The sequence below is a fragment of the Chionomys nivalis genome, chromosome 8 (genome assembly GCF_950005125.1).
Source record: "Chionomys nivalis chromosome 8, mChiNiv1.1, whole genome shotgun sequence".
NCBI classification, from domain to species: domain Eukaryota; kingdom Metazoa; phylum Chordata; class Mammalia; order Rodentia; family Cricetidae; genus Chionomys; species Chionomys nivalis.
This window is the reverse complement of record NC_080093.1, coordinates 92,447,313-92,460,125: the sequence shown is the minus strand read 5'-3', so window position 1 is coordinate 92,460,125 and position 12,813 is coordinate 92,447,313. Positions and strand designations below refer to the sequence as shown.

At 43.7% G+C, this 12,813-nt stretch overlaps 1 protein-coding gene across 2 annotated transcripts in view; it reads right to left on the bottom strand.

Moving 5' to 3' along the window:
- Positions 1 to 12,813, bottom strand: part of LOC130879420 (tripartite motif-containing protein 30A-like) — a 39,093-nt gene that overhangs the window by 10,454 nt on the left and 15,826 nt on the right. Inside the window, exons 1-2 of one of the 2 annotated variants that reach the window (XM_057777952.1) lie at positions 7,269 to 7,490; positions 1,226 to 1,709 (exon numbers count right to left, since the gene is read on the bottom strand). In XM_057777952.1, coding sequence (XP_057633935.1) covers positions 1,226 to 1,687 — 462 coding nt within the window. In that variant the 5' untranslated portion in view covers positions 1,688 to 1,709; positions 7,269 to 7,490. Of the gene's footprint in view, positions 1 to 1,225; positions 1,710 to 7,268; positions 12,671 to 12,813 lie in introns of those variants that run through there. The other variant, XM_057777953.1, reaches the window with a different exon arrangement.

Sequence of the window (12,813 nt, the reverse complement as noted above, 5' to 3'; positions counted from 1 at the left end):
AAGACCACCTGAGAAATCTCTGGTATGAACTGATGGCCCAGATGTCAGAGTTCTACATCCAGAACAGATTCAAGATGCTACTCTAGATGATCAAATCACACAGGATACTCCAGTCAGGACTTGATCATAATTCTAAATTTTCTTCAGGTCCCTATAAGATTATCAGCACCTCCAGCCAGTAGGAAACAGCCTGAAAAACTACACCCACATTCCCCCAAATGGACTATGGTCAGGAGAAAAGTTAAATAAAGATTATTAGAATCAGAGTGTTTTTTTTTTAAGGGGGAAATGGTGTGGGACAAATGTCAATTGGTCAATTATGTTCTGTCAATTATATTTCAAATAAATGCTTGTTGGCCAGTAGCCAGACAGGAAATATAGGTAGGACAACCAGACAGGAAGTAGAGGTGGGTCAATGAGAACAGGAGAATTTTGGGAGGAAGGATCCATTCCTGGGAGTCCTGACGAGCCCCAGAAGAAGCAAGATGTGAGTGCCTTGCTGAAAAAGGTATTGAGCCATGTGGCTAACATAGACAAGAATAACGGGCTAATATAAGTAATAAGAGTTAACACAAAGCCTTACTAATTGGCCAATCAGTTTACAACTAATCTAGACCCCTGTGTGATTTCTTTGGAACTTAGCGACTGCAGGAACCAGGTAGAACAGAAAACTCAGTCAACAAGTCTCCATAAATTTACATGTGGGCTCAAAATAAACAAACAAACAAAAAAAACCAAACCAGAAAACAAAGATCCAACAAAGAACTTGCCTCTGTGCATCTCACTATAGAATTCTTTCCCCTTTTCCCAGATCTTTCAATTGCCACACACACATTCTCTTCACTGCTGTATGTCAATCATTTACTAGTTACATGGTTGGAAGTCACTGGACTGGATGTTGGGTAGAATGAATGAATCTGACATAAACAATGAAGGACAATAAAGATGGAATAAATTAACTGTTCTACAATTGGCTTTTCTTGATCATTGACTCAAATTCATAGGGACAGTTATAAAACATTTTTTCCATCTTAATATTTCTACTCCAGGTGGTTTCTTATACAATTAAGTGCAATAAACCATCATGTCCTTTTAGGACTCTAAATAGAATGATGTAACAACCCCAGAGTCTATGATGTCCAGGTAATTGACCTGTCACACCAAGTCGAGATTTTCCATCTGTTACTGTCTCCTGCTCTGTGTCCCACACCCTCCCACTTCCTACCTTGTACTTATTGGCCACCTCTTCAATGAGAGCTGTTTGGTGTCCACGGTGCTCCTGAGATCTCTCACAAAGCCAGCAGATGGCCACCATGTCCTTCTCACAGAAGAGCTGGAGTTTCTCTCCATGTTGTACACAGAAATTCACCTTCTGCTCCTCCTCTGGGCTGGACTTGAACTCCTTGAGCCTCTCCACTATGTTGGCCACATGCCAATTAGGCCTCAGATCCCCAAACAGGTAACTATCTCGGCACACAGGGCAGATGCCCTCCCCTTCTTTGCCTCTGCTGGACTCATAGTTCAGAGTGATGCAGGTTCGGCAGAAGATGTGGTTACAATTGGCACTCACAGGGTCTTTCAGAAGTTCAAAGCAGATAGGACAGGCCACCTCCTCCTTGATCATCCCCAGGACTGATGAGGCCATTGTTGCTGTGATGCTGAGTCTGTCTGTCTGTACTCCTGACATTTCTGCTCAGGTACCTGAGTGTCTGGGAGGATGAGAAGGGTACAAGTAAGAAAGGGAAAATGGAACCGTGAAGAGATCAATGTATGCCCTTGATGATAAGGGAAAAGAAGAAAGGAGAGAAATACAGAAAGAAGTTCAGTGACATGGCAAAGAAGAATGCTGTCATACTTTCAAGTCCTATACTTTATTTCATCCAAAATGACTAATTTCAGATGCAGGATTGTTATTTCCTTTCACTGAAGACCAGGAAGATCGTGTTTCCTTCCATCAGTCTCGTGTAATCGACCTTCTCTCCTTCCCTTTCCTTCCCAGGATGAAATCACATCTTCAGTGTTACAAGCATCAAACTACTCACTTATCGCCCACTGTACTTCCTCCTTCATCAGCACCAGTCAGTGTGACCCTCCGATCCTCTGCTTACCAGTCTCTTACCAGAGAGCTTGGTGCTGACGTGGAGTATACACAGCCCATCTCCTGATTCACAGAGGCAATGATTTTTATTATTGTTTAAGAGTGTTTATTACTCTGTAGAAGATCATAGTTGACTTCCTGGCACACACGTGAAGGAGGTCACAGCTACTTATAACTCCAGCTTCAAGGAATCTACCAGCTGTGACCATCCCAACCATGCTTTCAAATGTGCATACACATAGGCAGGCCCAAAAATATACAACTCAAAACAAAATGAAACTTAGTTTACTTGTTTTGTTTTTCCTTTTTCTTTTTAGACCAAACGGTTTGGCTTTGAACCAAAGGCTACTCCCCTCTTTCTCTTCTGTCAGGTTCAGTGTATCTGCTTTTATTTTTATGTCATTGATCAACTTAGATTTAAGTTTTGTGCATGGTGATAGATATGGATCTATTTGCATTCTTCTACATGCAGATATACAGTTAGACCAGCACCATTTGTTGGAGATGCTTTCTTTTTTCCATCGTATATTTCTGGCTCTTTTGTTCTGTTTTGGTTTTCTGAGACAGGGTTTTCCATTAGCTATGGAGCCAGTCCTTGAACTTGCTCTGTACACCACACTGGCCTTGAACTCACAAAGATCTTCCTGCCTCTGTTTCTCAAGAGCTGGGATTAAAGGCATGCGGCACCACCACTGTTTTATTTCTGCCTTTTTTTTTTAAAAAGTGTCCACAGTGTGGTGGTGGTGGACACTTTTAATCCCAGCACTGGGGAGGCAGAGGCAGGCTGATCTCTGTGTGTTTGAGGCCAGCCCGGTCTACAGAGTGAGTTCTACGAAGGATTCAAAGCTACAGAGAAACCCTGTCTTAAAAAAAAAAAAGTTAAAAAAGAATCAGGTGTCTATAGGTGTGCGGATTTATGTCTGAGTTTTCAATTCAATGCCATTGATCACTGTGTCTATTTTTATGCCAATACCATGTCCTTTTATTACCATAGCTCTGCAGTACAACCTGAGATCAGGGATGGTGGTCCCTGCAGCAGTTCTTTTATTGTTTAGGATTTGTTTTTCCATATGAGTTTGAGGAATGTCCTTTCAAAGTCTGTAAAGAATTGTGTTGGATTTTTTATGGGAATTAGTTAAATCTATAGATTGCTTCTTGTAGAATGGCCATTTTATGTCAATCCTACAGATCCATGAGCATGGGAGATCTTTTATCTTCTGATACCTTCTTCTATTTTTTCAAAGACTTGAAGTTTTTATCATACAAGTCTTTCACTTGCTTGGTAGAATTACCTCAAGAAATTTTATATTATTTGAAGCTATTGTGAAGGATATTCTTTGTTTCCTTGATTTCTTTTGCAGTCCGCCTGCCATTTTGTACAGAGTTCTTTTTCATTCCTGAATCTATGATGGTTCCCTGCCCTGCCCCCCCCTTGTCCCACCATCTTTCCTGCCCTGCCCCCCCTGCCCTGTCCCATCCAGCTCTGCCCCGCCCCACCTCAGAGTCAGAGCCACATTCCCTCTCCTTGGACCTAAGCAGCAATGATGGGCCTGAGGGTCTCAGGTCATGCTTTGTAGTAACCTCCATCTGTAGTGGTCTGAAAGAAAATGGTCCCCAAAGGGAGCAGTACTACAAGGAGGTGTGGCTTTGTTGGAGTGTGCATGGCCTTCCTGGAGGAAGCATGTCACTGTGGGAGTGGATTTTGAGGTTTCCTTTTTTCAAGTTATGCTCAGTGTGGTAGACAGTTTACTTACTATTGCCTGAGGATCAAGATGTTGCCTGAGGATCAGTTCCTCCTCCAGCACCATGTCTGCCTGCACACCACCATGCTTCCCACCATGACAATAATGGACTAAACCTCTGAAATTGTAAGCTAAGCCCAATTAAATATTCTCCTTTATAAGAGTTGCCATGGTCATGGTGTCTTTTCACAGCAATAGAAACCCTAATGAAGACACCATCTATCAGTAGTTTGGTGGTGAGAAACTTATAAAGCAGCTTCCATATGCCACAGTGGTTCATTTCACACACCCGTGACCTCATAGACACTCTGGGCACATACCTAAGAGAGGCTACCATTGGCCTTTATACTTTGGAATGGGAAACGATCAAGTCCCCTACAATCCTTCCTACTAAGGAAGCTAACAAGCTGCATGGCTATTGCTGCTGACATAAACGCCTGCAGTTGAGGCCATAGAGACATTTTTAGACGTGGCAAGCACTGAGCCCTGCCGTTAGAACCATATGAAGACTCTACCACTGTACCCACTCAGGATCAGAGTCACCATACCTAATCAAGGGCCATCCTTATATGGGATGTGTAAATCCTTCCCCCATAGAATCTAAACAGAAAAGTTTGCAAGAGTTAGTTGCTCCATAACATGCAGGCATTAACATACACACACACACACACACACACACCACAAATAACAAACAACAACAAAAACCAAAAACATCAAAAAGTGAAAAACATCACCTTATCAAAGGACTATTATCATATTCTAGCAATTGACTTCAAGGGATAGAAATAATGAACAATCCAGATAAGAATTCAAAATAACAGTTAATGTGGAAAACCAGAAAATCGACAATTCTATTAAAAAAGCACTAAAATTCTAGAGTTTAATAATTCAATGAATGAAACTGACCCTGAAATAGATTCAACACAGACACCCACAATCAAGCAAAAAGTCTATCAACAGAGTTAGCTCACTTGAAAGTATGTCAAAACAACAACAAAGAAAAACCAGTAAGACAAAAAAAAAAAAAAATCCTACAAACAAATGTGGAATCTATTAGTGTTGAGCAACTAACTACTCCTGAGCACGGGCTAGCCTTGGAGTGTTACTGATATGCCCAGTGAGCATGGGGCTAGCCTAGGAGTGTTGCTGATGTGCCCAGTGAGGACAAGGCTAGCCTTGGAGTGTTACTGATATGCCCAGTGAGCATGGGGCTAGCCTTGGAGTGTTGCTGATGTGCCCAGTGAGCACGAGGCTAGCCTTGGAAGTTTTACTGATGAGTCCAGTGAGCACTGAAGAAAACTGATTTTCAAATTTTGAGGGAGGGGCATGAAGTTGGATGGGAGGGAAGAAGGGGAGAATCTGGAAGAAGCTGTGGAAGGGGAAAGAATATGATCACATTTTTAAAAATAGTTTTTAGAATAAAAAGATAAGTAAATAAATATACCCATCTCAAAGTATCATGTAAAACACAGAGATCACGGAGAGAACAAAGGGGCACTGTTCAGAAAATGAGTGTACTCAGTCTAAATGCTCCACAAGGAAATGAAACAAGGAGAAGGTAGACAGGAACTCAGCAAGGGATCGCACACACCCCACCATGCACAGGACACTTCCCCCACTGACAGCCATACATGCACATATGAACACTGCTCTAGAAGGAACCCCTGGGCTACAAGACTGGGTCTCATGATGTAAGAAGACTGAAATGAAATATCTTCTTTAACCTCAGTGGTATAAAACTAGAAATCACTAAAAGAGGGATTTGGGAAAAACTCACAGACACATGGAAATGATACAACATTCTCTAAACTACTGAGCAAGGAAAAAATCAAAAAGAGGTTTAGAAGCATTCATCTCAAGGAATTCCATTAGGTACTGCAGAGTCTAAGAAGGAAGCCCACTGGGACAAAATTACATTAAATAAATAAAAAACAAATAAAGACTCAAGTAAATAACTTAATTCTTGACCTCAGGGAAGTAGAAAAACAAGAAGAAACTAAGCCAAAATTTATACGATAGGAAGAGAACGCAGAAAACAGAAATACAACAAAAAGAACAGAAAGACCCTAGGAAAATGTAAGGAATCATCATCTGAGTTGTCCCCCTCCCTCTCCCCTTACCCCCCCTCTCTCCAATTCATCTGAGGACAGGATTTTCATTATGCAGTCCTGGCTGCCCTGGAACATCTATGTAGATCAGGCTGGACTAGAACTCACAATGCTCTTCTTGCCTCTGCCTTCCTAGTATTGGGATTAATGGCATGTGCCATCTGCCCAGCCGGCACAATATGCAATGAAATAAACAAAACCAAAAGGATCATAAGAAGGCTTGTCGATGTCTCCTGGGTGCCCAGATTAGCTTTGGAAAACCATGAAATCCCTGATCAAACTGGTTACTCTCGTGGTTCTCATGAGCTTTTATAATTAGACGTTTTCCAAATCAATCAAGAATCTAATGTCCATTATTTAGAGGTAGAAAAGGGGGTGGCAGCAGTAATGTGCACCTGCCTCTTTAGTGATGGGGAGGTGGGGATGGGGGCTGACTGAGAGGTTGAAGACCAGCCTGGGCAAGAAAAATGTATCATCTCTCTAAGAGACAACAGGAAAGCGGTCACTTCTGGGAGAATCTTCAGATATGGTACTCTAGCTAGTCTCCTCGTCCTTTGTCTGCCCATCTTCGAAGACCCCCTTCCCTTGGAACTGAACCCAAGGCTTGAAAAGAGCCTACCCCTGAGCTAAGTCACAAACATTTTTAAAAAATATTTTATAAATGAGGCTCACTGAGTTGCCTATAAAGGCCTTCAATTTCTGATCCTCTGGCCTTTTGTGTAGCTGTAATCTCAACCTGGACTGAGCACTGCTTCAATTTTCAGGAAATGGCTGAAGGAGAAGTAAACAACAGCAGTCATGTCCTTGCTTGGGGCTATGACAGGGAGTCAGTGACTAGCTAACAGGCTCACAGCCTCTAGCTCTAAACCCAGAGTGGCCCTAAGAGTTCCTAGGGCAGAGATTCTCAATCTTCCTAATGCGGTGACCCTTTAATACAGTTCCTCATGTTGGGGTGACCCCAACCATAGAATTATATTTGTGAAAGGCTCAAGGAACCCTAAAGGGGTCGCGACCCACAGGTTGAGAACCACTGTCCCAGCGACTGCGGAAACCCCACATTATAACACAAAAACATATTCAATAAAAGAGGCTCTGACTTAGCTTAGCTGTAGAGAAAGAAACTGTGTTCGTCAAGGTACAATTCAAATTTATAGATTATGAAATGGCAGGAGGCGACTGGACCTGGCTAAAAGCCATCTCTAAACCAGGCCTCCCCGACTCCCGACTGGCAGTCCCTTCCCCAGGCTCCTCCATCTGCATTTTCAGCCCGAGCCCGACAGCCCCTCCCTCTTCATCCTTCTTTTTAGCCTACAAACTCACCCAAGCAAAAGCAATGCTTTTCTTGAAAAAATCCTCCAAACTCTGCCCCAATATTGCTCAGCCAACCGGCAGCCAACTCGAAAGTGGTAATGTTCTTCTTCTTTTCTTCTTGGACTTCTTGGTCTTATTGGACACGAAAGGACGACGCAAGACACAACAAAACCCACGTGGTGGCGAGGTTTATTGCAGCTCGCAAGAGAGAAGGGGAAAAGAGGAGGAACAGACAGTGTTCCAGCCTTTTAAAGGGCCCCCCACGCATGTGCCTCAAATGCCACGTTCTGCGCCTGCGCAGACTTTGCGTGAACGCTATCGCCTCCTGGGAAATGTAGTTCCCCAGGCGAGCTACGCTCAGGGGCCGTCTGGGGAATAACAGGTAAAATACGGAGAATTAACGCACCAATCCAGAACTTCAAAGTATTTCCGACTCCAAGGAGAAGAAATAAAAGTATGAGCCCAGGAAGAGAAAGAAATTACAGAAGAAGGACAGACCAATAGCATGCTTCCGCATAAGCATACCCAGCTCCACCTACTGAAGGAACTCCCCTCAGATCAGTACAGCCTGTCTGGAGAGCGCGTACAATGGGCTCTCCCACCCTTAACTGTTTTTTTTTTTTTTAATTTCTGAAGCTAGTTGTTCAGGGTCAGGTCAAACTGACCGAACAAGATCCAGACGCGTCTGGAAAGCCTTTTCTTGGGCTCCTCTTGCACCAGAGCTCTAGACTGCGTTTTGCTTTGTGTGGCAGGTGTAGCCCAAAGGGCAGAAAATACAAGGTGAGGGGCAGAGAACTGCAGTGTCTTCTGGAGCTGTACTTGGGCACTTACAGGATGAGAACAGGGAGGGAGCTGCAGTCCAGGGCAGCTGCTCACAATCAAGATTCCCACCCAGCAGGGACAGGGTGGGAGGAGCCCCATGCAGAGCCCTGCAGAGATACTTCCCACACTCCCAGCAGTGAAACTAGCAAGCTGCAGGGGCTCTCCAGCTGCCCAGGGGTGTCCTGCAGATTAGGTGTTCTGTTGCTGCCCACAGCAGGGCCTCTTCCCAGTGCTGATCTCATACATTGTATCCCTTTCAGGAATCCCTCCCCAGAATGCCTCTGCAGGTCCCCTTTGAGTTAGGATTTCTATTACAGACAGTTGTTATTGCCTCAGCATCCCCTCTTAATTAGAAGCTGAATGTATGTAGAGATGGGCATTCAGTTGAGTTGGCACAGTGGGTGCCTAGCAGGGTGGAGTCCTGGGGTGGATCCTGAGCACTGTGCACACACAGGTGTGCTGAAACGTGTATGCCTGTGTCTTAGTCACTCTTCTGTTTCTGTGACAAATGCCACGACTGAGGCACCTACCTTATAAGGACAGTGCTTGATTTTGGGCTTGCAGTTTCAAAGGGTTAGAGGTCATGGCCACCACAGTAGGGAGCATGGCAGTAGGCAGGGAGGTATGGTGCTGGGGCAGGAGGTGAGAGGTCACAGGTCACACTTGAGACACAAACCTGAGCCAGAGACAGAGAGACACTGGGAATGCCCAAAATGTATTGAAATCTCAGAGCTCACACCCATTCCAAACATACTCCAATGATTCCACATGTCCTAATCTGTCTCAAAGAGTTCCACTAGCTGAGTACCAAGTATTCAGAGATAGGAGCCTATGGAGACCATTCTTATTAAATCACCAGAGGACACACTGCTTTGGAGCTGGCAGCAGGAGGATCAGGAGGTCAAAGGCCGTCCTCAGCAATAGGGGACTTTGATGCCAAGACAGCCTGAGATACATGAGAATTATCTAAAATCAGAAAGCTGCATAAGGGAACGATGAGCCAACCCCATTTTCAGTCTCAACCCCACTCCTGCATGCATGCCTATCTCATGTGTTTCTTATAGTCTCAGATCTACTAAAATATGATATACAGAATGACAGCAGATATGACACCGTAGTCTGAGTTTTGTTTAATGGTGTACTGATTCTTCTGAATTGTTAATAATTATCGAAAATTCTTTACAACTTTCTGGTTTTGTTTTGGAGGCTGGATATCCCAGACATGTCTGGAGCTCGCTCATGTTCAGCGTGGTCTCCAGTTGCTGGCAGTACTCCTCCCTCAATCTAGCAAGTGCAGGTGTTAGAGGGATGAGCCACCATCTTTGTCTTTTACAGAATTGAACCAGTGCCTCCTCTGTTTCTTCCTAAGGCCTTCTTGAAAATCAAAATAAAAAAAATGCTCAGACAGCCATTTACCTCTTCATGAACTTTCTCTGCGACCACAATTTCATTCCAACTCTGTGCAAAGATTTGACTTTGTGGTCAGGTCTGCCACCAGCCTTGAACCTCAGTGACAAGAATGAAGGAGGCCAGGAGAGCACAGCACTGAGCAGTGCAGCAATGTGTGTGAGTCTAACTGTATCAATACACGCTGACATTTATTTCAACACAGGAAAGGCTTTCCCATGAAACAATTGTGGAAGAAATAACACACGAAAAGGACATTGGAGAGTTTTGAAAGTAGAATTTTTTTTTCTTGAGTGATTTCATAGTTTGAAAAAGTAAAAAGTTCTGGGATTTTAAAGTACAGGTATCTTAATCTGTAGAACCCAGCGTGGAGATGTTTTCAATGGCTGATGCATACTCTGCCAGCATGTAGTGCTAGAATCTCTAATCTACATGCTCCCCTGTTACTGCCTCTCTGTTGTCACAGACAGACACCCGATGGAACTCCACTCAAAATGAGTCCCCAGGAGCTGCCTTGCTGGTGCCACCCTATCCTAAGTGAGTTTTCATGATAGAGGATCCAGTCTTTTGTCACATGTCTATCCTGCATCCGGCCTGGAAATCAGAGAATCTGGCTATAAGCTTCTGCTGTGAATCTAACGCCACCTTCACCCTAAAAAGTATTAGAGAAAATGTCTCTGCCACAGGGACCCTGATACTCTCCAGATATCCCTCCATTCAGTCTTTCCTGGTGCCAGGTCCTGAACTCTCCTGGAAACAGCATGGTGTGCCCTTTCTGTCTCTCTGCCTACTTAAGGCAATCTGACTCCAAATAAACTCCTTAGTGCACAGTAATCCCTCAGAGGGTCCCCTTGAACCAACTACCTCATCCAAAATTTGGCACATTCCTTTTTAAAAACAAAACAAAGAAGAGCAGGGTCTTCCTTAACTGAACCTGGCTCAGATGCATAGCCACGTGTCTCTGCCTCCTGAGTTCTGGGACTGCATCCAAACCATCATGCCAGGCTCTGGTACTCAATCTCAGCAATTCTTTATTACAGTCACAGCAAGGAGACAAAACAGACATCATATTGGATACAATTTACATGAGGTAAGTTCCTAGAACTATTGTTTACGTTTGTTTCACAACACAGCACAAGGTTAAGTTCACTGGCATCACTGTTATCACCTTTGATTTACATACTTGATAGGAACTAAATAGTACAATAACACTCATTCTCTCAAGAAACAGATGTGGAAAATTGCTGTTATCTGCTCCCCAGGCCCAAGACTCCAGGGGGCACCAGTGGTCTAGGATCCAGGGAGGAACAGAGTCTAGGGCATTGGAAGCCTAGGAAGTCTGCATTGGGGCAGTTGTTTGTTGGGGTACAGGCTGGTCTGTAAGCATGAAGACAAAGGGGTACGCAAAAAACATTACTTTGCATAGACAGGTTGGAATGAGAGCAAGAAGAAGTTATCAGTTCCAATACCAAAGAGTGCCTGCCTAGGTGGAAGTGCAGGGAGGGAACAGGAATGTTGCAGCAGCAGAGGTGGCAGGTCCCTTAGTTTATCAGCTAACAGACTGCTAGCAAAACAAAGTGTGTTGCTGCAAGCTTTCTGGCAGGGAGGAAAAGAATTGCTGGCCTTTAAAATGATGTGACCTTTTGTCCCTGTGAAGTGGATCCAGGTTTTCCAACCCAAGTCAGGTTGAGGGTCTTATTCCTAGGATAAATCTCTCAGAGATTTTGGGCTACAGTCACACCGAACTCACATGTTTGATTCTGAAATTTCTCAAAAGCCAAATATTTATATATACCTACAACATATTGGAGTAGACTTGATGACCCTTCCCAGGACCTAATTAGCAAAGTCAAATATTAGGAAAGTCAAATATTAGCCCCCCTCAGCCCCATCCAGTTGCTCATTGCAGCATCGAAACCCAGTACAGCATCTTTGCCCCCAAACTAACATACAACCATTTAGTGACTGTGAAGTAGATGTTTTATTCTCAGTGAATTTATTCCCTTTTAAATACTTACATAATCCATTTTGCATTTGTTTATACTACCACATGTGTGGGAGGCAGAGGGTAATTTGTAGGTGTTGGCTGCCCCTTTGCAGGACGGATTGAATGACTAAGCCCTGCCAGTAGCCTCGCTTTTAACCTCGGGGCCTTAGAACAGTCCACACATTTATTTTATTACACCAACTCAGAGTATAGGAACATGATTAATATCAAAAATGCAAAAATAAAATGACATAGGCAGAGGCCTCTGAGGATGTCATTCAGGGCTATACTGCTATGGGGAGTGGCAGAAATGGAGCAGAGGAAAGTGCTCAGAACACACCAAGTCTTAGTGGGTGTCCTTGGAGATATTTCCTTTTTAGGTTTTGATGAAGCACAGCATTGTGGTTAAACTGATGTACCACTAAGGGCTCGTTCCTAGGCTAGACATTCTGACATGTATTTTCAAAAAAAAGAGACAAGCTGGAGAAGAACTTTCTGTCATCTTCTGTCAGTGACAGAGGACTGGGGTTTTAGACGTGGCAGAGCTGAGACAAGTGGCTCAGGGGCAGAGCACCTCCTCAGCATGCACAAGGCCCTGGCTGCCATCTGTGGCACCTCAAAACAGGAAGTGCGGGTTAGCAGAGGTCTTACATCACCGTGTGAGTAAGAGACATTGTGTGTGGGAATCTGGGAAGAGATAAAATTACTATAACCTCGTAAACAGACAAGCAACTGGATCAAGGAAAAGAACCAACACTGGTTTGTATTTAAAAGTGAAGGTCACTGAAATAGTAAGACAAAAGATAGAAAAAGTTAAAAAGATGCCACAAACGTCAGACACATAGATACATCAGACACAGGGGCACTATGCAGACATGGGTGAGGGCTTAGGAGGGTGGTCCACAGACTGTCAATGGCTTTGAACACATCATAGGATTAAAATATGGATAAATGGCATTAGGGAAGTTCGGTTCATAGAATCTATAGATGAGAGCTCCATGGTTGGAAACATCATAAAATGAGAGAGTGCAAGCTTCTCGGTCCAGGAAAACTCCAACACGAGTGGGAGGACGAGTCAGAGAGAGGAGCAAGACACTGGCATTGTGGGTGACAGAACACTCTTCAAAGGCATTATACACAGACCTGTTCGTCATCCCTATAACCCAGTAGCCACATTTGGGCTGATAATTTACATGTTGGTTAACATAAGTATCATCTTCAACTTCATGTTTAGGTTGATAATTCACACATTGTCTGTCCCCAAAATCATGTTTGTTTCCAAGGTCAAACAGATATCCCTGTGGATAATTTACTTGTTGTTTAACATCAGAATTACGT